We start from the raw sequence: 23707 nt of genomic DNA, 5'->3' as shown, positions 1-23707 counted from the left end.
CTTCCCAGCGTGGGGAGATGAGGCCGTCTGAACATCCACACCCAGAGGGCAGGACACTGGCTACACTCTCATTTTTGAAGACTGTCAAAGCAGACATGATTTTCTGACCTAGCTTCCTACTTCTCTGATTTACTGTGTACATCTGTGGGTTTGAGCAGACTAGAGACATCACCCATGGGTTGCCCCCTGTGTTGCTTATCAAAGAGCAAGACACCATTGTGCTTAAATAGCTACATGGGAGGAGACTTAGCTCATCCACTAAAGAGGATCTCAATATTCCTTTCCCAATCATCTTTCAACACCTAGCTATCTCACATGGCTCTGAATCTCACAGATGCCCTCATTTATCAGTAAACACAATAAACAGGCTCTTACTGAAAAAGCAGAGTACAAGAGGATGTCACAAGTCAGAGTAAAAGGAGCATTTTAGGAGTTGGCCAATCAAACACCCAAATTCTGGTTATTTTTATTCTCAGGACATACACAAGCATCAAAGATGATGGGATAGATGCTTTTACAAATGCAAAGAATGAAAGCCAGGACTTAGCATCCAAAAATGAACACAAGCATTTCTCAGGCTATGCACAAGTGCAAGGTTAAAGCCACTCACCTGATGGCAAAATACAGTTACCTCTAAGGTGCTGTGAAGCAGAGACTTCACTTCAACACCACAGGATTGTTTACAAGAAGGGAAATGAAGCTCAACTTCTCCAGCTGAGGCTGTAGAGGAATTCAAGGCAGCCAGAAACTAATTATTCAGCTGGAGTTTGGCCAGGACACTGGAGTTAGCACTGCTGTTCTCTAAGACTGTCGGGGGACTATGCAGTGACCACCCGCACTGTCGGTTATCATCAACGCTGCTTCCTGCAGAACTCAGGTTCTCCTTGGAAAGCTCCCATTTCTGGATTGAGCAAGCCCAGCCCTAGTCAGTTTGGGAACAACCTAAGACAAGGAGGAAGGGTGAGAAGTATAACTATTAGTGTCACTTTCAAGAGCAGTAAATTTTACATGGATTAAAGGGATGAAATCTTTATATATAGCAAAAAGGATAATTATAATGAAGGCATCTGTCTAGCTGGCACCACCTACAGCAAGACCTGCAAGCAGTAATTGTACAATAACAACGTGATGTTTAGTGTGAGGTTTACGACATTCTGCCAGAAAACCTAAAGTATCCAGGTTGTAAAACAGTGTAATAAGTAGGTAATCCCCAGCCTGGCGTCCAAGTTACTGCCCTAACCTGTTCCTTATGATTATAAAATGTCTCGGTGTCAGCAGGTTCACTGTGAGTCAGAGCTGAAATAATAAATGGCTTATTCTCCATCCTGATGGAGGAAATACATCACGGCTCATTGTGGCTCACTTACTGAGGCTTTTTTTTTTTCAAACAGGAAAATGTAAAAATAACCAACACATTCGGCATTATTGCACTTATTTTTGATTAACAAGGCCCTTATTACAATCAAATTAAAAAAGAAAAAACAGCGTGTTTTCAATATGGCCTGCAAAAACAATACCTTGGGAAAAAACACTGAAGAAAAATACTGCACAAACAGCTAAGGAACACAAAACTTGTGACAAACAGTCTCTTTGCCAAAGTGATCCCAACACTCGGCTCCTGTAAACAGCTGGTTGCCTGAGCTGAGGTAAAGGTCTAGGCTGTAACCCTGAGGCACTTGTGCTCCCAAAAAAGCTGTCTTTAGTCAGGTCCCCGTGTTCACAGTACAAGGACAACTCAAGTAGTGTGTTTGCACACTCAGGATCCTTAGCTGTGAACTCCAGAAGAAAGGTGCCATCTCTTGCTTCACACATTGTTGGCAAGTAAACAGTGCCCTACTTTTGTCAGGTCTGCCCACCAGTACACATAAACCACACAAAATGACCCCCTTGACAGCTCCTAAGAGACCCACGAAATGTCAGCCACTCAAAAAAACTCATCCTTTACTTAGCACAGAATTATTTAACAGCAGGAGTATTGTCAGCTAAGTGCAGTCAATCCTTTACACTTTTTGCAAACTGAAAGAACAGTAACAAGTGGAAGAAAATAAGCATGGACTTAGACAAAAAGTACAGGTACATTAAGATGATTATTTCAAGGTCAAATTTGGAGCACATGTATTTTTATACACACAGAGAGTGGCCTGCAAATGCAGAATACTTAAAACAACACAATAATATATTAAAACCAGAACAATATAGAAAAATCTACAAGCAAATTATTACATTTTTAAGTAACACCCATTCTCAAAAAAGAAATGAAAATACCTAAAATAGTAGAAAATACAAATAGAGAGTACTTTCAGAAATTAAGGATAAAATGGGAGTGAATACCACAAAGACAGCCCCAATTGTTTTCAGAGAAATATCTGCCCAAAAGGATTGCAAGTTCTATGACTCTGCATATTTGAAAGACAAAATAATTGACATTAGACTTACAAAGAATACAAAATTCTTTGAATTAAAACAACATGCACTAAGAAAATAAAATTTCTCCAATATTTTATTGTAAGGGAAAAAAATCCTCACATTTTTCTGCATGATATGTAGAATAACAAATGCTAAATTAGTAATTTAGACTGGATTAGGAAAAACAAATGTTAATTCCCAGAGTACTACTGCTAATGAACTGGTAATCAATAAATAAGTTATTTATGATCAGTACTATACCAAAAATGCAGATTAAAGTATAAAATTAATGTGAGAGTGGCGTCTCTTAACTGAAAGTTTTTTAAATGTACAGTTCAAATGTGCAAATGAGCTATTTTCATTTCTTGCATATCCTTTCTGCAGCTTCTTATGCACACTTTGATAACTCTGTTTTATTAAGACCTTTAAAACATCAACATCCTGCAGGTAGCAGTGGCCAAGACTCAGAGCTACAACTGCAGCAGGGCAGGCATTTTCATCCTGCGCGTGTTTTGCCACACCAGAGTTTGCCTGTGAGACGCTGCAGCGCTGGTTTCCACCCCATGCTGTTTTCTAGCTGAAAAACCCAAAAAATTTGAGTTCTGTCCTGGTGCTATCCATCAGCCCTAATTCTTGGCAGCTACTTGAAAGGGCTAATGATCTTGCAATGGAGTCATGGGACTTTGAGTCATGGTCCCAGCTCCAGGTTCCACCAGCAGCCCCCACACTGCTCCACGCCCGTGCTCCTCCTCAGCTGCCCCACCACCAGCAGTGAGGATGCCCCTCCTGGGCCTGTCTCTAGGCTTCACAGGATTTTGTGGCAGCTTCTGATCCACTCAAAGCTGTCCCCCTTGCACCCTCTCCTCTTCACTGTCCTCAACAGAAATGCATGCCAAACGAAGTGAAAATATTGGCATGTGAAAGGTGGATACACTGAAGCTACGCAAGCACAACTAAGCACATCAGGCTTTCCTGCAGATTAACCCACACCACGTATCCCACAGCTTCCCATGGGCCAACCTTAATCCCACAATCTGCACCCCCTCTCCAACTTCGCTACTTTCACTCCTTTATCTTTACTAGCCCCCAAATACCACAAGCCCCAAGTGAAAGGCCTCCGAACTCCACAGCATCCTGCTCCTCCTAAACAACGTTCCTTGGAGCATCCACCAGGTCCATAAAAGAGCTTGGACTGGCCAGCAAGCTGCTACCCACCAGGAAGAAAACAGGCAATTCCAAGCATGGTTACTTAACTCTTGAACTGAACTTTTTTTTTAGTGATGTTTTATGACATCCATAATAATGAATATTCCAGTGATGAGCACAGAAGCTGGATTCATTACTGCCTTGTGACTCATTAAGGGCTTTTTCTAAACTGAGCAAAGTTTCCATATTTTTTGGGCCACATCTCACATCAGAGCTACACTTCAAGGAAGTGTTACAAATCAAAACAACTTCGATGACAACACTACAAAGAAGAACAAAATACTCAGCATTTGGAATGGCAAGAAACTGGGATTTATAAATATCCCCCAGATACATCTAGAATTTTTAATCCCTTTCACACTTTGGACTTCAACCCTTAAAAATGCAGGAAGAATGGTTTGTTTTAAGCTTCTGGACTTTTTTTTTTTTAAATTTCATTTCCATTTTGGCTTGTGATGTGAACAGATCTGTTCAGTGACATTACACAGCACTGCTTCTGAAAGCAAAAGTCTGCTCTTTTCTATCCTACACCAGTAAGAGCAAAAAATTTCCTCCTTCTGACCCAAAGATCACAGGAAAGAATATATTTGTCTGAAGACAAGATTTGCAGACAGTTGTCATACCTTCTACTGAACGACAAAGTTGGACAAAACACACGAGGAGCTTTGAATTACACCAGCTTTTCCTTTAACACTTTTTATTAATTTTCTGAATGGATATATTTATTTCCTTAAATAAGCACGTTATCTTCCTTATTAACTGCAGCTTCTTTTTGACACTCATTTAATTCTGTATCTTTTTCTTTTATTTGCGCACATTTACATTTACAATGCTAATGAAGAGTTCGTGCTTCCAGGTAAAGATTGTTTTTATGAAGTGATAGGAAATCCTGTCAGGTCTTAGGGTTGCAGTTTTTCTCCAAAACAAACCCTTCCATTACGTTGCAGATTACATACCTTTAATATATTCCTTTTCTTTGTGACACATATTGTCTTCTCTTTAGAAAGTAAAACTTTCCTAACTAAGCCTCAATGACAGAAAGTGGGATTTTACAGAGAAAAAAACAGAAAAACAGAACAACTCGTGGCACTCATGATTTAACTCACATTTCAAAGTCTCTCATTTCCTCTCTTTCCTTTTCTTACAAACACCACAACCAAAACACATTTGTTTGCTTTGATTTTCTAAACTCTACTACTCCCAAAGACGAGAAAATTCCTCTGCAACCCACTGAGGTTACCAGCATGTTACAGCTTTGTTGCTATATGAGGACCATCCAGCCTTTGCAGACTTTCTAGAAAGCACAGAACAACTCGCAGTCCAGATATGCCCTACATCTGTCCTGCGAGGTGGCAAGTTCAGGACTGATCAATGTCATGGCCATCAAAGAACACACCACACTGCAGTGTACAGCTGGTCTTGCTTTCAAAAGAGAGAAGGGTGACAACCCTCTTGGACTGCATATGCATGGAAGCTATGCTGCTTATCTGAAAAAAGACCACCTCTGCTGTCTGTAAATTGTATGGCTGTGCACAATATTTAGGAGACCAGAGCTAAGACTTCCCAGTGCTGGCAAGCAGGGAGTCAGGTGTGGGTTAAACCCCATGTATTGCCCTTGGAGGAGGAGGACTGTTACTATTACAAATGAAACCTGAGATTTCTCTACAGACTAGAAGATAGCTGCTTTTTCTACTCCTTCTTGCAGAACCATTTTTCCAGTCTTTTAGTGGCCACTGTGGTAGATAGATAGCAAGAAGATACTTCTACCTTGGCCTCCAAATCAGTTTGCCAACTATAGATTGTACAGAAAAAAACTCAGAGGTTCCTAAACTCTCCGTGTCTGGACAACATGGCAAATTGGGCCAGTCCCCTGTGGAGTCAAAATGCAAAGTCTCCACATGAAGAGGAAACAACATGGTCCAAAATTACCATCTTAGTTCCATGCTCTAGGAGCTACAGGCCTGAATTTGATGAGGTTATTTTGTCAACACTTGCAGCTGCCCCTTGGCCTCTTCCCTAAACTAATGGTGTCTCATAATTTGAGTCTAGAAAGACCTCTATGGAAGGTCACAAGGGCTGCCTCCTTTCTCAGGAATTACTGTGCCTGATGAAGTTCCTCCTCGTGAACATTTAGAATAGGAACCTATTCCCCTCCACCAATCCCAAACAGACCAGCCTTCTAAGCTAAAAGCAGACTACATAACCCACTTCACATCCAACTACCGTCTTTCCCTTCTACAGCTACCCAAAGGGTTCCCCCTGCAACACCAACAGGTACTTTGAATCACAGAAGTCAACAAAAGAATAGGAGCCATTAGGCTTGAATAAAGGCTCCTCTGAGGTAGGAAGGAAGCCGCAGGAAGCTCCCACACCGTTCAGAAGAAGACTGCGCTGCCCACAGCAGCTAATCAGCCAGGGAAGTTTTGCAGCTGCAGAACTTCAGACCCTTACTGGACTCTCCCACAACTGGTTTGCATCAGCATTTACACACAGGACCTTTAAGTTACCAGTATGAGGTGAAGTCAAACCTTAAACAGCAAGCAAGATCTACTTTTCTCATTGGTGTTGCCTACGTCAACATTAATACATGATTTACATGGCAGAGGAAAACAGGTGTTAATGAGGAGAGGGAATATTCAGTCAATACAGTCTTTTCTTCTCTGTATTCCTCAGGTAATAAAATTCAGTGCAAGTGGTACTCCTGCAAATCAACAGCATTAGCAATAAACCTGGTCAGAAGTTTCTGAGTATAAAAGCATTCCAGCCTCTGGGTTTTTTCCTTAAATTTGGAAGGAGGTTTAGTGTTTCAGTATAATTCAGCCCGTGTTAAAGACATTTCTAGGAAAAGTCACATATCCTACAGCAAAGCTTATTTAACAGTCACCAGCAAAAAACTTAAAGCCTTTACTGGCAATTTCAACTTCTGTTCTGCATGATTAATTTATCCCTGGGATAGTCCTGAGCAAGGGATTCCCCCAGCAAAAGACAGACTAATCAAATTATTTCAAGTCAGTCAGGTACTCACTTTATGCCATCCAGCCCCAATAGCAAAATTGCTTTAATAGCAGATCTCCCAATGTTTGAGGAAAAAAATATCACAGGCTAAACACTGGCTTAATCAGAGCCAAGAGACAAAGCTCCTACAGTCAGAAACACATAAATGTTACCACTGACTCATGCTCACTGCTAACCTTTCACGCTGGGCTGGGAAGTGGCTTTTATACATATACATAAAGGTCTTTTCCAGCCACAGAACAATTCTGTGTTTCTACGACACACACCCTCATTTCAGACACACACTAGACAGAACACGAAATTACTCTCACACACAAGGGCAGCACTGCTACATTGCATCCCAGTGGCTGGCATGGAGAGGAGAGATTTTTGCAAGATGCTGGAAGATCCCCGTACTGAGCAACAAACCTGAAAAGGCTCTGCACCCCTCTTTCTGGGAGAGCTCTATGGCATACATCCATCACGTGCTGGTACTTTTGCACATCATGCCTAGCTAAAGATGCCTAACCTGGTAAGCAATTTTGGGTGTCAGTTATTCCTTACCTCTGTCTCACCCTGGATGATAACTTGATAATTAAGAGGTTTGGTGCACTTTCAGCCTGGTTACTGAAGAACAGGCTGCAGCACCAGTTTATTTGCTGGACACCTGCCTGGCACAGCAGCTAGCTGGCAATGGAAAGTACAGGAAATACCAGCTCTTGTCCCAGGAGTAGACCGGAAATATGGGTGAAAGATAAGCAATGACACCAGTAACTATGCAGGTTTTTCTTTTCCTCTGCTTCCACCAACCTCTCTAAACTCCAACAGCTTTCATCCCTCTCACTTACGAGAGCCATTCAGGCTTCCACCTCGCCTGGTGCCCCTTTCTCTACAACTGCCAATGATGTTTTTGCTCTCATCATCTTTGAAAATGGAAATATTTCTTCTCAGCCATACAGTTTTTGATGTTGACAGCTCTTACTTCACACAGGAAGAACCTCCTGCACACCTGAAAGTTTGCCAACCTTTTTCCCATAGCACCCTTGGCTCCAAGAAAAGGCACTGCCTCCTTTAAGAGCACCACCATGCCACCACCACCACTGCTGTTCCCTATGTTCTCAAATCCAACGCAGAGGGCAGTCACATGCTCCTGTTTATACATCCCTTAATACAAGGCTGCTATTTATCAATAAATGCCTTGAGGTGCAGAGCAAAGCCCAAGCTAATAAAAATCTGCTGGGATTATCAGCTGGTGTTTCACATCAGCAACAGTGGCGGCCAGGGAAAACTGAAAGGGAATTAAAGGATGTGGCAGAGAGCACAAAAAGAGTAAAGAGACAAAGAAAGGCGATGCTTCAAGTATTTGAAGAGTTGGAGATTAAATACAGAAGAAAGGCAACAGAAATTGAGGGCCAACTTCTTTTTCTTTTTCTTTTTTATTTTAAACTTGAATCCAAGGCATTAAAAAATTACTTAAATAAACACGGGCAAACAGATATTCGCTATGTTTTGCTCAATAAATAACTAACCATTGGAACCCATGCCTGCAGGACAACTGCTGGAAAAGTGACTTGCAGTGATTAAAAAAGGATTAAATGGGCTTTATAAGCAACAGTATCTGTTGTTAAACATGCTAAAATAAAATTACTGGAGTTAATAATCTGTTTGCTTCAGGGCATAAACTAATCCTCATCTAAGGGTAGGAGAGATCTGCTTGCATGTCAGCTCGATATCTGGTGCAACAACTCCTCTCCATTGGCAAGCAGTCCTTGCTTTTGATTCCTGGCATTTAAAAACTGTCTTTCTTGCCTGAAAAAGAGAGCACGCTATTGCTCAAGCCTTCAACTGACCTCACATAATTAAGTGGAGTTTACCAGACATATCATTCCCTTGAGGAGCGGGGGTGAAATGCTTGAAAAGGGAAGAAAACAGTTTAACTGCTCCACATTTCAATATTCTGCTCTCAGATTCTTTAAATGCAGTTGTCAGGGCACTAATACAAAGCACATGAGTTAAAACTGCTGGAAAAAGCTTAAAGATATGAACAAAGCATACAATTTATTCCTACTTTTCAGTGCAAATGGCTCATCAGCCAAATCATTTTATGAGAAAATAAGATATTTGGGATAGCCAGCAAGGGAAGATTTTTGATACATTAGAACAGAAGAATTTATTCTGCCCGGTAATAGTTAAAGCACTATCTAATATCACGGCCTGATTTTCAAAGATGGAATAGGGTTGACATACAAACTCCTCAAAATTATGATCCAATGGATTATGATCCAGCCATCTCCAAACCCCAACCCATGAAACTTACTGACAGATTTAACAGTCTCCCAAATAATTGCTTCTGGACAAAACACAACACAGAACGTGACACATCCAGTGTGGTTATGAACTTTTGGTTTCAAGCACCAGTTTGCACGTTCTCACAGGTAGGACGGCTGCATGCTGGGGACACTCCTCCCCTGCCTCAGGACAGCTCTTAGAGTTAAAAATCTTGAACATGAGCCACACAGACCTCATCCCACAAGCAACCTTTCCTTCCAAACTCCCAGGCTAAACCCCCCAGTTCTACTGCTCTACATATTTTTTATTACTATCTTTTATTTTTAGGGGGATGCAAATTCTAGCAGGTCTAGTTTGGCAACCCAAATGCTCAACATTTGAACTGCGTTTTCAGAGAATGACTATGCAATGGTCCACCTTAACTCACTATCAATTCAGATCATGTCAGAGTGCTTCTGCAAAGTTTGGCAGTGGCCACCAAACAGATCAGTATCAGTGCTGGAGCCCCATGCTAAACTCATAGCCGAAGCAAGAAATGGAAAATGCCTGGTAGGAAAAAAAAACAAAACCACACATACACACACAAAAAAAATCCAAACAAATAATAAAAAAAAAGAAACAAAACCAGAAAAACCTCTGAAACTTAAATTAGTTTTACAGAGAATACAAACATACTCTTTCAAACCACTGTATGTATATATTCCCCTTCCTCCCCTACTGCTGAAACAGCAAAGCATGCATGGCAGATGGCATGATTCATCTGAAAATTACTCTAGCAGCACTCTATTAGCCTCTAAGGAGTAAACTAGGATAAAAATATTCTGAATGTTAACTAAAAGTAGGCAGTTGTCATGAGGAGTCATCAGGTCAGTCCCTACTTGCTTAGTTTGCAGAATTTTCCATTCAATCAGCAACAAGCACTACATATGAAGATAACATCACTTACTTGTTCTACCTACCAGGAATCATTGCAGAAGGGAAGCAACTGGGGCACAAAAATATTTAATTTGCCACACCTAAGTAAAAAGGTACCGGCCACAGTCCAGCCAAGAGTGACAGGACATCACATTAACAATGGCCTCAGCCATTTCAGGTGAGATGGGTGAGATTCAGTGTCTAGAGACTGCACATCTTAGCTAGGAGAACAACTTTCCTCATACCAGTAGCTGCATGCAAATCTGCTCAGAGGAAAACACGGAAGAAGGGACCTCAGGAAGTCTGTCCTTGCCCCGAGGTATCAATAATTACGCCCATCAGCCCACATGGCACACAGAGTAACTCGCCAGGGAAGTGACAGAACAAACGCCTGCATCACATTCAGTGTTAGGGCAGCTTTACCAAGCAGCCTGACTCAAAAATGCAGTAAAAGCACCATGCCATGAGTCCCCCTGCTTCATGCAAAAGACAGTACTCAGCAGCTCTGCATGCTTTCTTCCAGAGGAAACAAGAAGTATAGGAAGCAGGGAATTGGGTTGCCAGATGCAAGGAATGCTGAGCACTTGCTTAGTGACCCATTGGACTAGCACAGGATGCCTCCAACTGAAACGCCATCACTCATTTGAAAATAAGAAACCAACACACTCTTCGGTGGTTCAGACTGTGCTGACAGTAAAAAAAAAATCTCACTACAGTGCAGCCCACTGCCCCAGGACTGAGTAGTCTAATTGCCTGGGCTCTGGGACCCAAGCTAAAAAACTCCTTCCCAAATAAACAGACCACAAGAACTGATTTATTTTTCTGCTCCATCAACAATAATCCTTAGTAAACAGAAGCTGAGTATTTGGTGGGCTTCAATATGCAGGTTAACTAGGTGAAGCCAGTAATGCAGTTGCCCTCATCTTTGGGGAGAAGGTGGTGAAACTCTGCTTAATGTCATCTCTTCAAAAAGGCGTTTTCTACATATGTATACGCTACCACGTCAGCCTCGTTGCATAACCGGGTTGTGCAATCATTGCAAATTCATTTACATCTTCTGTTCCAGAGCTCCAGAAGTGGGAAGGTGGGACCGCTGTCAAGGGAAAATGTGGATTTTGCAGGAGTGGTCTCCTTGGCCACAGGATGATGGTCAGAAGAGAGATTGAAGGCAGTGGGGAGGGCACCGGGACTCCATCCCTGATGCCTCTACTGATCATCCAGAGCAGACATTTGGAACACAGTTTTACTTAGAAACCTTAAAGCAAAAAATTACTTCATAGCATCAGGGGATGACTAGCGCTGGCTTGGGCTGCAAGCAGAGATTATGGTTTCTCCTTTTAATGCTTATGACTATGTCATTGCCACAGGACTGTAAAGAAGAAACAGGCAAGAGTGCAGTATCAGGTTTTCATAGACTGTACAAACTGGATTATTCGAGAGTGACTCAAGTTCCTAACAAGCACGGAGAAGTCTGCATTAAGATAGCATCTCTTGATTTTTCCCAAAATCAATTGCAACAGGCTGCACTTTAAAATACTGCTTTAAACTCCCATCCTCGTTTATATTTCAAGGCGGCATTTAGTCGATTTACTACACTTGCCCATAAGGAGGACAAAATACAAACAGCACTGGGGACCAGACCTTAGATCATCATTAAAACCCCACCAGCCAGAATATACTCACACAATGTCAGGAGAGATGCTCTTTCTTACCACAAAGGTAAACTCAAAAAAAAACCTGACACCATAGTTTTACTCAGAGGCTGCACATACTCATCAAGGAAAAAGGAGAAAAAGGCAGTAAAATTATTCCCCCAATTTAAGCCAAAAGAGAAAGCTCCTGGTTCAGTCCTCTCCATCCACCTCTGAGGTTTCCAAGCATTTAATACACTGAACTGCCTTCCACTCTGCCTTAATACCGTCCCAATGATGGCAGGGCCAAGATAGCATAAAAACTACAAAAAATTAAAGCTGCTCTAAGTTAAACATGCAGTCACACTCTGACTCACATAAAAAATTTTAAAAAACAAAAATTTAAAAAAACATTTTAAAGTTTTTTTGTATCTTCCTCCACCATAGATTTCTAGATATTAATCAAAATCTAATTACATCTAGCTAGACAGAAGTGTGCAGAGCATTTTTATTTATGTTTAATTTATGTAATACAATTTAATCAGACCACAAAGGAGGCTGCATCCTCATCCTGATTCAAATACCTTCTGGTTTGAGCTGCATACCCATCAACTCATCTCAAAATGCAGGGGTGAAGCAGGACAAGCATAGCAGCAACTGCAAATATCTAAGCCTGACCTGGCTCTGGAAACTTAACCCTCCTTAACACCACATCATTTAAAAAAAAATAATAGTAGTAATAATCAGTCTTAAAAAAAGCAGTAGTAGTAACAATAAATCCTATCAATAAACATTATTTAACTTGAAAAAAACATTTCATAGAAACGTAAAATGGCTTGGGTTGGAAGGGACCTTAAGAATAATCACGTTCCAACCCCACCACCACAGGGGGAGACACTTTCCACTAGACCAGGTTGCCCAAAGTCCCTGGCCTTGAACGCTTCCAGGGATGGGACATCCACAACTTGTCTCGGCAAACTGTGCCAGTGCCTCACCACTCTAACAGTAAAAAGTTTCTTCCTGATACCTGATCTAAACTTTCAGTTTAGATCTTCCAAGTTAGCACAAGCCTTGTTTTCCTCACCTGAACCTCCAGAAATATTGAAAAATCTTACTGAAGAGCAAAGGCAGCAGCATGGTATCCTCTGGAGAGACCAAGGGATGTACCTGAACTGATCTAAGCGGTGAGGAATCTATTCAGTGAATCGCTAACCAACTTCTCTGGTAGTCACTGCAAAGAGGAAATACGATTACTTTCCCTGTCCTCCTCCCCACACCTGAGCAGTGAGCAGCAGAGTACCCACAAAGGGGCCCGGCAGACGGAAGCATTTCGGCAGGACTCCGCTGGCAGGCTCTGCTCCTGAGCCAAGCAGCTGCCAGGTCACGGCTGGAACGCTCCCTGAAATCCGCACAGCAGCACCCTGCCAGCTCTGGGGCAGAAGCCAGGCTCCAGGCTTCCCCACACAGCCTTGTGCTCACACCTCGCCGTGCCGGTACCCGCAGGACGGCGGCCGGGGGCATGGGCGCAGCGCTCAGCCCCACAGCGCTCGGATGCTGCAGCCTCGCAGGGCAGAGGAAGGAACAGAGGGTCTAACCAAACAGTTACGAATTACACCTGCTCACTGCACTTCCCCAGCTGCAGACAACAACACACATAATCCCTCCTGCCTCAGAGCACCGCCTTCATGGTGCACCACCACCACAGCGTGCCTTCCCAGAGCCACGCTTTCTGGGAGAAGGGGTTGGGGGCTGGCAAATAACTACATCTAATTTGAAGGTTCAGATTTGAAGAGCGTATTTTTGGAAAGAGAAATCAACACGTTTTACAGTGAGCAGGAGCACAGAGCACATAGTCCTTTCACATCCTGACAGGGTAGAACTGCGGAGGCCTGCTATGAAGCATGTCTGAATAACAGCATCTTCATTTTCTGAATATCTAATTAGGAGCTTCTATATATTGCAAAGCATTGCTATAAGATATAATTTAGTTGGCAAACACTAAAGATCTCAGTCTGTAAGTACGCTTTTGGCAATCAAAATTCAAATTTGGATATATATCCAAGATATGTATGGCACTGGTACCTTTTTTTTTTTTTAATGTTAACAATTACAATCAAATTAGCAGATTAACTCATATCAGTTTTAAGCAAACGCAAGCTACAAGCAAATGAGTCTACACCACCACCACCACAACAGTATATTTTTGGATTGTTAGTATCCTTACTCCCATTAGCAACTTCACATATATTTAACACATATTAAAGGGCAGTAAAAATCCAAGAAGGCTACGGATGCCAGAACTTAGCACCAACTTAAAACTCACATATGCCAAAAAAACATTTGCAACTGTGCAAATTCCCACTGTGGGAACTTAAAGGCAGATTCATATAACACAATGGGCAACAAATCCATTCCTTTAATTTCAGTCGCCAAATTTTAATTAATTTCCATCCAGGCAAACACCAAGGATTTCTGCTGATCTTGCAGGATGTAAGCTCATTTGCACAATAAATGTGGTTTAACAAGTCACCACTTTTATAGCAAGTTGCTTCAGTCTTATCTAACTGCAGAGTTTGAGAAGTCAGTGATGGCTGAGTGAAACCTCACCCACATCACAGTTTCTAGAGTTAAGCACAAGAAAACTGAAGAAGTTGCTACCTTGCCATTGCAAGTGAGACTGCCAACAGAAAATTGACAGAGACCACATTCTGAATTATGTGTATAACCCTTATTCAGGAAGGGAAAAAAGCATACAAAAATTAATGGACATATTCCAATGCTCCAGAGCTCCCCTTCGAAAAAAAAAAAAAAAAAAGCCCTTCTCTGCTGTATAAATTTGAACAGGTCACATATAAACAAGTCCTGTCTATGCTGGGAGGCACTAAACACTGCAGCACTAAAGCAGAGGGAGGGTTCTGCCAGCAGAATGGCCAAGTGGAGCTGCCCAGGAGCCACTGCCCATCCACACAGGGCCAGCTCCAGCACAGAAATTTACAAGCAGCTCCAAGGAGTGGTGTAGAGGTCTCCCAGACACAGCACTTTTGCTCACCTGTCACCCTCCTCCTCTGCAGGATCTAGAGTGGAATGAGAGCGGTGCCAATCCTGCTTGGCTATGGAGTTGCAGGTCAGTCTCACCAGCAAGCAGCTGCCTCAGCATCTCCTGCCTTCACCATACACTTTCAACTTGCCCCAGAACCATAGTTCCCATGGACAGCACAAAAGCTGCTCACACACATCACTCCTACATGTATACACACTCCTCGTTGCATTAAAAAATGGTTTTCATTTCCCGATTTCTGCGTGTGACAAAAATTTCGTTCTGGTAGCAACTAAATTAAAGGAGGGGTATTTCTAACGTTTTCTAAGAGAGACACCAGCATACAAGCAGAGCCCAACCCACCTCATCATTTCACATCCTGGTGCAGAAGCAGCATGGAGACCTGGCACCAAGTGACCTCTGAGAAAGAGATGCAAATGAAATAAGAATTCTTACGTATTACAGAGCACAGCTAGTAGATATAATTTAGTCAGCAAATGTTATGGTTAAGAGCACCGTTCCTTGCAAGCACTTTTCTGGTAATCAGTCCAATTTTAAATCTGAACATGCCCTATCTCAGAGACCATGTCCCCAGTACAGTCTCTTAAGTATGTATGTGACAGGCTCCAGAACCTACACCCCGTGGACCTACGTAGCAATAGCTTTGACAAAGGAGTTCCACACACACCAACATGAGCCTACACTGCACACACCAGTAAAGAACTTGGAGAAACATGGGCTACTTAGAAATGCAATCACAGCCATCCCTGGCATGCTGTCTTGAAGCAGCAACGGGACTGAATGCACTTCCAGCTGCATGGATTCCTAGCATTTCCAAAAACTAGGTTTCTAAGACTAGAACAAAAGAAGACGTGTACCTTTAAGTTTAATTAAATCTAGAGTAAGACGAATTTTCAAACAGAACTATAATAACATCATTGATACTGTGCAGTGATGCAAGATACCTTTAACAACTCAGTAGGTCATCTGAGCAAACTGAGTGCTGCCCTCCACTCCTCCAGAAATTCCAGCTCTTTGTCTGATGCAGCAGCTGTCAAGAGTCCCAGGAGGTTCTGACTGACTACATTTTTAAAGCTAAAGCCACTTCTGGTTCCATCTACCAAAAACTAAAGCATTGCTACAGCCTTTATCATTCATTACATAAGTGCTTCAAAACTTAAACATGTGCCTCTTTAGGTATCATTTTAAGCTATCTAGTAAAGACCAGTGTCCACTACCAAAATCTAGAACAAGCATGAGGCTTAATGAAGACCTTAGAAGATAACAAGTAATCCAGTAAAAGCATCTTAGTTCTTTTCATTCCTTCTGTGTTAGGAATGGAGACCTACCAAGAAACCTCATGATGCTGCACTGCTCACTTAAGACACCTGCACATCACAGACAACAGTGTAGGAATGATGCACCTTTGTTTGATGAACAGTCATGATTAATGCTTAGTAAGTAGATTTAGAAATAATACTTCAACATGAATAGCACTTATCTTCACAGATCAATTCATGCTGAAGCTCTCTATCGAGCAGCAGAGATGCTGTTCTTCAAAATGTGACTCTAATGCACTTAATTTCTGAAGCACAACCTATCATCACCAAGAGCAGTGTTTCCCCAATATTTAAAACCCATTTCAGCAACCAGATTGACAAACAAAATGCAACAAAATTCATTAAAATATTAGTATGCACTACCATATGCTTCACTGTAACTATCTGCAGCCAGCATCAGTGTATTTCAAGTTCCTTTCTCGTAAGAGTTGACAATGAAGTAAATATATCCACATTTTTCATATTTCTTAAAGAGGAAAACAAACTATATTTCAGGTTATCTTCACTATGTCTCCGTTTATTATTCATCACTCAAGGTTTTAAAATAATTTCCATCAGAAATCCTTGTTTCATACACTAATTTCTTCCCAAAACAGAAGGGGCTGAGGGTTGAATTTCTGTAGCCACAGGCCTACATATTTCACAAATCTGTGGCTGCAAAATATATCTGCATTTTTATTCCAGAAGCCAAGCACTTATTTTACAAAATGATTCACCAGTTGAGTAAACAGAAACACACGTATTTAGGCAGCATCGTGCTTTGGAAACCGAAAAGATATAAGCAGACATCTCAAGACTACACAGTTTCTGGTGCCTTAATGAAAAACTCAAACCACCTAAAGTATTGCCTATTTTGTTGTATAAAAAAGAAAGAAGGAAAAAGAGACAAAGAAAACAACTTCAGCATCTCTCACCTAAACATCTTTATCTCCTTGCACCACACAGTTTCCCCTTTCCATCACAGGCAGCAAAGGCTCCAGTTCCCCAAACAATCAACTTCACTGACTACTTGTAAAACCATGTGATACAAAAATAATGATAATAAAGAAGCAGCTGAGCATGCCATAAAAAAATACGGTGGCAGAGAGAAGTCACCTCTTCCTTGTATTGAAGTTCTTTCAAGTCAGGCACTTAGGAAAATTTAGTTCATTATGTCAGTATACAAAGTCACTCACACATTTCATTTTGGTGTTTGGCCTTACCAATAATTACACAAGTAACTGAACAGATACCACAGCAAATGGAAAATGAGCAAAGAAAATTAAGGGAAAATTAAAACATTATTCAAGACCCTGATGGGAAGCTCAAAACCACTGATGCAGCTCAGCCTTGAGTTATTCAGACACAGGTGAGGATAGCATCTCGCACCTGCGAAGATGAAGCTGAACTTTCACACCTGAAACAAAGCAAAATGCAAACTCGTGACTCACAGACAATGTAGGCTGCTACAAGAGGCATTTTGGTAGCAGTGAGAAGGTATTCAAGACACCAAATAGTTTTCTCAGAGAAGGTGGGCTGAGGCCAGGAGTCATGGCAGAGCAGACTCAATTGCAGCTGCCAGCTCGTGAGGCTATTTGCCACATGTAAAAAGGTATGATTGTATTGCATTGACCTTGACAGAATCCACAAAAAGAAAGCTAAACATACACACCTCTATCCTGCATACAGCTGCATATTCCTGTGTGCGCTGTATGAATGTGTAATACAATGCATGATGCTGTGGGGGGGCACAAATCACCTGGGGAAGCATTTTCAGGGACAGAGCCAAATGCCCACAGGTATGTAAACAGTACTGAGGGAATACACAGGCTGAGTTAAAGGCAACCTTCAATTGTGATTTTTGCCACCTAAAAAAAATACTCATATTAAAACCTCACAAAAGTTATATTTAAGCTCCCTTCCAATCCAAACTATTCCATGACTAAGTATTCATTTCAATTTAATTAAATCATCTAAATTTCCACAATTTAAACTTTTCAAAAGCTTTGAAAAAATTCAGTGAAAATTATTCTTGATTTTTCAGTCTTTCTAGTATTTTTTACTACCTGTGATTTTCAAACCAAGTACAACAGAACCAGAACAACCACAATTCATTTTGCATGGAGACCAATTCACTACAAAATAGTGCTGACCATAGAGAGCTCATATGACAAGGCCACCCAAAGCAAGTCCCATGGCTGTTTTGTCCTCAGGCTTTCAGGCTTACAACCTTTCACCCCTCTGCAGCTAGATACATATTCTCATTCCTTCAACAATGGCAGCAAATGAATTTAGGGGAACAAGCTGCCTTGGGACTAGAAGTAAAGGAGGTAAATGCGCCCATGGAACCTTAATGCTAAGAATAATCAACAGCAATCAACAACAAATGCACCTCCAGATGACACCAAAACTCCTTGTTTCCTATCCAAAAAAGTTACAGGATTCTTTTTGAACCCGTTTTCAAAAGCAGACTGAAAAGATGAGACCATTCAATGAAGCTTAACTGTGACAGTTCCCTTACAATAAATCTCAACACTTGCCATAAAGCAAAGATATCATGAAATATGCACATCACAGAGATGTTTTATATTTTATATATGATGATTAGCCAAAACGCTATCATATTTGTGTCAAAAAATAGCTATGCACAGCTGTGGAGTTCTTGCCTCTTCTGTTTTAAGTCTAATGTCTCCCACTATCATACTTAAGGCAAAACGTTACTCTTACTTGACTACTACACTGCGAGGAGAGTCTCATTCTCCCATGCAACTTTCACAACAATTTCTTTGTTATCTCTGCAGCAGATCTTGCTCTTGCTTCAGCTTTCTCTGAGCAACACAGGTCACTATCAGCACTCATTCACAACCAACAATGCAGCAAGTCTGGCAGAGCAGATTCCAAGTGCTTCATCCAAGGCAGCCACCCCAAGGGAAGTCAAGGGGACTTTACTCCCTTAGAGTTCAACAGGGGATTTGTTCATAAAGCCGAGTTTGTGACAAGAAGATCTGTAATAAACTACTGTGTATGTATAACCAAGAACAATTTACCTACTTAAATATTTTTACGTTATTGATAATTTTATGTTAATATCTTTGGTTTATACCCTTATTTGAAAAGGCATTTTTATTTGAATGTTGTTATTCAGTAGAGGTTGAATGCCGTTTTGAGCTCCTCAAAATAACACTGACAATATCCTCAAGATAGTTCAGAGGTGTCAGTATTATCTCCAGTGAAAAATGAAGAAGAAGCTCGACATCAAGTGTTAAATCAGGGCAGTACAAATTCATAAGCATTAGAGCAGTTAGCCCTCAATTTCTGCCTGAGAAACACCGTCTTGCCACTATGCAGAAAGTGCACATTCTTTTTCAATTCTTGTGTCATACGTTTTGTGAAGAATTTGAAAGGTGCCTTACTACACTTGTAAACATGTAAACCCCAACAAGACAAAGCGTCTCCGAGTTTTACTTAAGGAGAAAAAAAAAAAAAAACCACCCCCCGTTTCCCAGCCTGCGTCAGCAGTGCACAATGTACTCCCAGCCCTAAGCCAGTGCCAGGCTCTGAGGCGAAGCCGCGCTCCCTCTGTCAGCAGAAAAGTCAGTGGCTCATCTGCGCTCATCTCTGCAGCGATGTTCCTCTGCGGGGCCCTCGGCTGAGTCAGGCTCTGCTCCCAGCCCTCCGCCTGCACCTACAGCAGGTCCCCGGACCACGGGCAAACCAACAGCTCCCAAACTGGGCGAAAAAAAACAGAATCCTCACTCAAGCTGAGCCGTGGGGAACTGGTGATAAACAAGACAAGCGGGCTGCACGCCTCAGCCAGGCCAGTTCCAGCGTTGACACCCAGTGGCTGCTGGTAACTAAACTTGAAAGTGTCTTTAAAGAAACTCTGCACTTCCTCGGCTTAAGTGGTAAAAACTGCAAGCGTGCAACTTTCAGAGCAGCCTGGCAGTTCTGTGGGGGCAACACGTGTCCGATGCATAACACAGTGACTGTGTAATCATGGAAGGAGAGTCCCTGCGTATTTGCCCACCAGCAGTGGCAGGGTATGTACTGCACTCTACCAGAGGGTACTGCAGCCAAAAAAACATACCAGCAGCGGCTCTCCCTGTCACAGCATAGCTATGCGGGCATAGGATGTGCTCAATCTGTTACAGGGAGGTGTGCGAGACTTCTTCCTTGCTGAAGCACCACGGGACGAGCAGCAATACAACAGGAAGCGCCGAGTAAGTTACACAGCTATCTATCAGTGCTTCTTAGCTGTTCGTATGAATTTGGGAGCTATTAGATTTTATTTTGGCTTGTTTAGCTTTTAGTTCTCTTCTACTCAATCTGAAAAGGCCCTTAAGGAGATTAAAACACCACTGGATAAAAAGCAGCGTTTTCAAGTGACAAGTTACCTTATTTAAAACCTGTCAGCTATCAATCACTTCACTCCTATTTAAAGTTTTTCATGACAGATGTCTTCAGATGATTATCATTTAATTTTTTTAGTCAAACACATCAACAGAAACTAAAAAGAAACTTTCAAAAGCCCTAAAAGCTTTCAGCTAAAAATGAGTTACAGATTAATCGCGTTTACTTAGCAGGATATGTTGCTTCCTCTAAAAAATCAGAAATTTACAAAAAGCCGATGTAACAAACATTCCTAGCAGTGCAATAAAAAGCACGTAAGTGCAGGATTTGAGTTGACGCTTATTTAAAGAAAAACTCAGATAATACAAATACTAGAAAGCGAAGCCAAGAGTTTGACTGGCCCTAACTGGAGTTAAGTCCCGAACACACCAGAGTGCGCCGATGCCGGGCTAAGTGCGCGCACCTCACGCATTTATTACCATCATTTAATCCCTCACAGGGCGGAGGAGGCTCTGCCTGTACGCAGACGGCACAAGTTCGTTCTGACAATGCTCTCACGCAACAGTGCCGCAAATCTCGGGGACACGGGTGGGTGACACTTTCTCGACCGAGGCAGCAGCGCTAAGCCTTTATCACACCCACGGGGATGCAAAGCTGGAGGGCTCCATGGGTCTGGCGCTGCCACCGCAGCCGCGCAGCCCCAAGCGCAGTTCGCCCGGCTCGCCCCGCAGCCGTCTGGGGTACAGCCGGTGCCCGCCAGGACCTGTCGAGCGGGGCCCCGGGAGCCGGGGCGGCAGGAGATCCCCCCGCGGGGCTCCGGGCAGCGCCGGCCGCGGCTCCGAGCACAGATCCCGGCCGCCAACAGGTTGCTCCCACCGCTCCGCTCAGACGGCAGGGACTGCGCGGCGGGAGAGAGGGAAGGGGGGAGCTCCGTCCCATCACGTAACACAAGAAAGACGCTCCCACAACTCAAGTTTAACAAAGTCATCACGTCAAATACTGCGGCTTACTCATTAAACACACGGTATTTCTGCAACCCTTGCTCTGCCTCCGCTCTTTCCCCATCCCTGTTTGCCTCCGTCCCCGCTCCGCCGCCCGATGGCGAAGCCCTGCAGCGCCGAGGCGGACGGCGGCTCGGAGCGCCCCGTCCCGGGCCGGGGCCGCAGCGGAGCTCCCGCGGCACCTCCCGCACACGGCTGCGAACCCCGGCGAGCGGGAGGTGGCGGCGGTCCTGCCGGCTCTGCCCGGGGACGGCGCCGTGACACCGCGCGAACTTTTGCTTTCGGCGGGGCAGGGCCGGGGGGAGGCGGAGAGCGGGGGGGCGGCCCCGGTCCCTCCAGCGCCCCAGCGGCGGGAGGGCTAGAGCGCTTTTCTCCCTTAGGAGTTCCCCCTTCGGAAAGGTGAAAAAAAGTAGAAACGTGAGGTTAAACTGAAAGCGCGGAGCGGGAGCACTGCAGGCTGCGCAGCGGGCATCATGCAGCCGGGGAGGACGGCGTGCCCAGCCGCCTGCAGCGCCGCGGCTCCGGCCCCGGGACGGCGGAGCCCTCCCGGGACCCACTCCGACGGGGCGTCCCCCACCACCCGCCCCTTACCTTCCAGCCGGCCGAGCTGTTACTGTCGCCCTTATCCTTGAAGTAGGGGACGCTCTTGACCATCCACTCGTAGATCTGGGAGAGGGTGAGCCGCTTCTCGGGGGAGCTTTCGATGGCCTTGGTGATGAGGTCTGCGTAGGAAAGGTTGCCCCACGCGTTGCGCCGCGACGAGCTGCTCTTGCGGGGCTGCCCGGCCACGGGGCCCGGGGACAGACCGGCCACGGGCGGCGGCACCGGCGGCACCGGCGGCGGTCCGGGCGGGTGGAGGCGGCAGCCGGCCTCGGGCGCCGGGAAGTCCCCGCAGCGGCAGGCGGCAGCCTCCGGGGGGGCGGTGGCGGGGGGCAGCGGCGCGAAGTCCTCGCTCTCCTCTAGCAGGCTGAGGTTGCTGATGAAGTCGGCGCTCAGCCCCCCCGAGGCGGCGGCCCCGGCCGCGGCTCCGGCCGCCCCATCGGGCTGCCCGCCGCACGACGGCGCCGGGCTGGAAGTGGCCGAGCTGGGGGGGTTGAACTCCGGCCGCGGCAGAGGCCAGGTGCAGGAACGGGGCCGCGGCAGCGGCTCGAAGTCGGGGTCGATGTCCACCAGCTGCGGTGCTTCGGCCATGGCGGGGCCGGGGCGGGAGCGCGGCGGGAGCGGGGCGGCTTGGGCTCAGCGCCGCCGCCCCATGCAGGCTCCGGGCGCGGATCGGCGCGGCCCCGACGGCGCGACCGCCAACTCTCCTGGGCTCGCCGCCCTAGACCTCCGGCCTGACCTCCCTGCCCCGTCGCCCTAAACCCTGCCCCTGCCCGGCTCCCTGCCCTCCGCGGCAACTGCAACAGCAGCGACCCGGCCGCCCGGCGCGCACCGACTGGAGCGACCGCCCCGCGCGGGCCCGCCTCCAGCCTCCCTCCTCCTCCTCCTCCTCCTCCTCCCGGCGGGGAGGGCCGGCCCGCCCCGCGCCAATGGCAGCGCCGCGCCGCCGCCCGCCTCCCGCCGCGGGGCCGGTTTGGCAGGAGGGTGCCGGTGCCCCCGTGCTGCTTCTGGGTGGCTTTTGTTTGCCGGCGGCGCAGCGGGGAGAGAAGCGGCGAGCGGGCAGCCGGCGGTGCCCCCCGCGGCCGGGGCTGCCCAAGGGCAGTGAGTGCTCGCACGGCGATCCGCGGCAGGATGGCCACGGAAATGCCCCCGCGAGTGTTTCTACCGCAGCCGCTGCGTCGGGGTCCTGCCGCCCTCATCGACGGGCCCGCTGCGTGTCGCCGCCGGGGATGAGCGGCGACCTGGGAGCATCCCTCGGCTGCAGCGGGGCGGCTGGGGGAGTATGCGGGAGCGAGGGGCATCTCCCCGTTCCCGGCGGCAGCGCTGGCTCCGTGCGGAGCGCTGCTGCCGCCCGGCTGCCCGCCCCGCGGGGGCCCTGGCAGCCCCGCATACCGGACAGGGGGTGCGACAGCTGCCCTGCCTCGCTCCCCGCTCCCTCCCTCCTTCCCTGGCCGGCTCCTCGCCAAAAAGTGTCTGCACCTCCCGAAGTGATAAATCTCCCCTTCGGCTGAATACCGTGAGCTGGTGTTTTATTCCGTGAGCAGGCACGGAGCACGGGATAATTTCATCCTAAATCAGCTATGGAACATACTTTATATTTTTCCCGGCAAACCCCAGGGCTACTCAATTCATTAAGGTTTATATTCTTCCCTTTCAATGAGGCAGCAGTCACACAGGACGCATCGCCTCTGCCTTCCCTGCCCATCAACATACAAAGATATATAGATATATATATATAGGTATATATTCGACTTAACACAGAAGTGTTATTCTGTTTAAACTTTAAAAGAAGACATTTGCTTAAGCTAGGGAAATAATCCTAAGGATGAGACACGACTCAACACCTTGTTCAAACTGGCAAACCCTACATTTTAGAAAATCTGTTTTGTTTTCAGTAGGAGGAGTGCTTTTAAAAAACATACTTCAGACATAACTTCATAAGTCACAAAATTCACAGCC

The 23707-nt window shown here is 45.1% G+C and overlaps 1 protein-coding gene across 1 annotated transcript in view; it reads right to left on the bottom strand.

Annotated features, from left to right (window-relative positions):
- The window catches only part of FOXO1 (forkhead box O1), a 61045-nt gene extending 38526 nt beyond the window's left edge, over window positions 1–22519 (bottom strand). The window contains exon 1 of the mRNA XM_014251315.2: window positions 21740–22519. Within this exon, the coding sequence (XP_014106790.2) occupies window positions 21740–22339 (600 nt within the window). The 5' untranslated portion in view covers window positions 22340–22519. The remainder of the gene's footprint in view (window positions 1–21739) is intronic.
- Between the last annotated feature and the right edge of the window lie 1188 nt (window positions 22520–23707).

This window comes from Pseudopodoces humilis, chromosome 2 (assembly GCF_049639895.1).
Source record: "Pseudopodoces humilis isolate 2021_Gansu_Grassland_sample_001 chromosome 2, ASM4963989v1, whole genome shotgun sequence".
Lineage (NCBI taxonomy): Eukaryota > Metazoa > Chordata > Aves > Passeriformes > Paridae > Pseudopodoces > Pseudopodoces humilis.
Note: the sequence above shows the minus strand (reverse complement) of the source record. Positions and strands in the feature narration are given on the sequence as shown.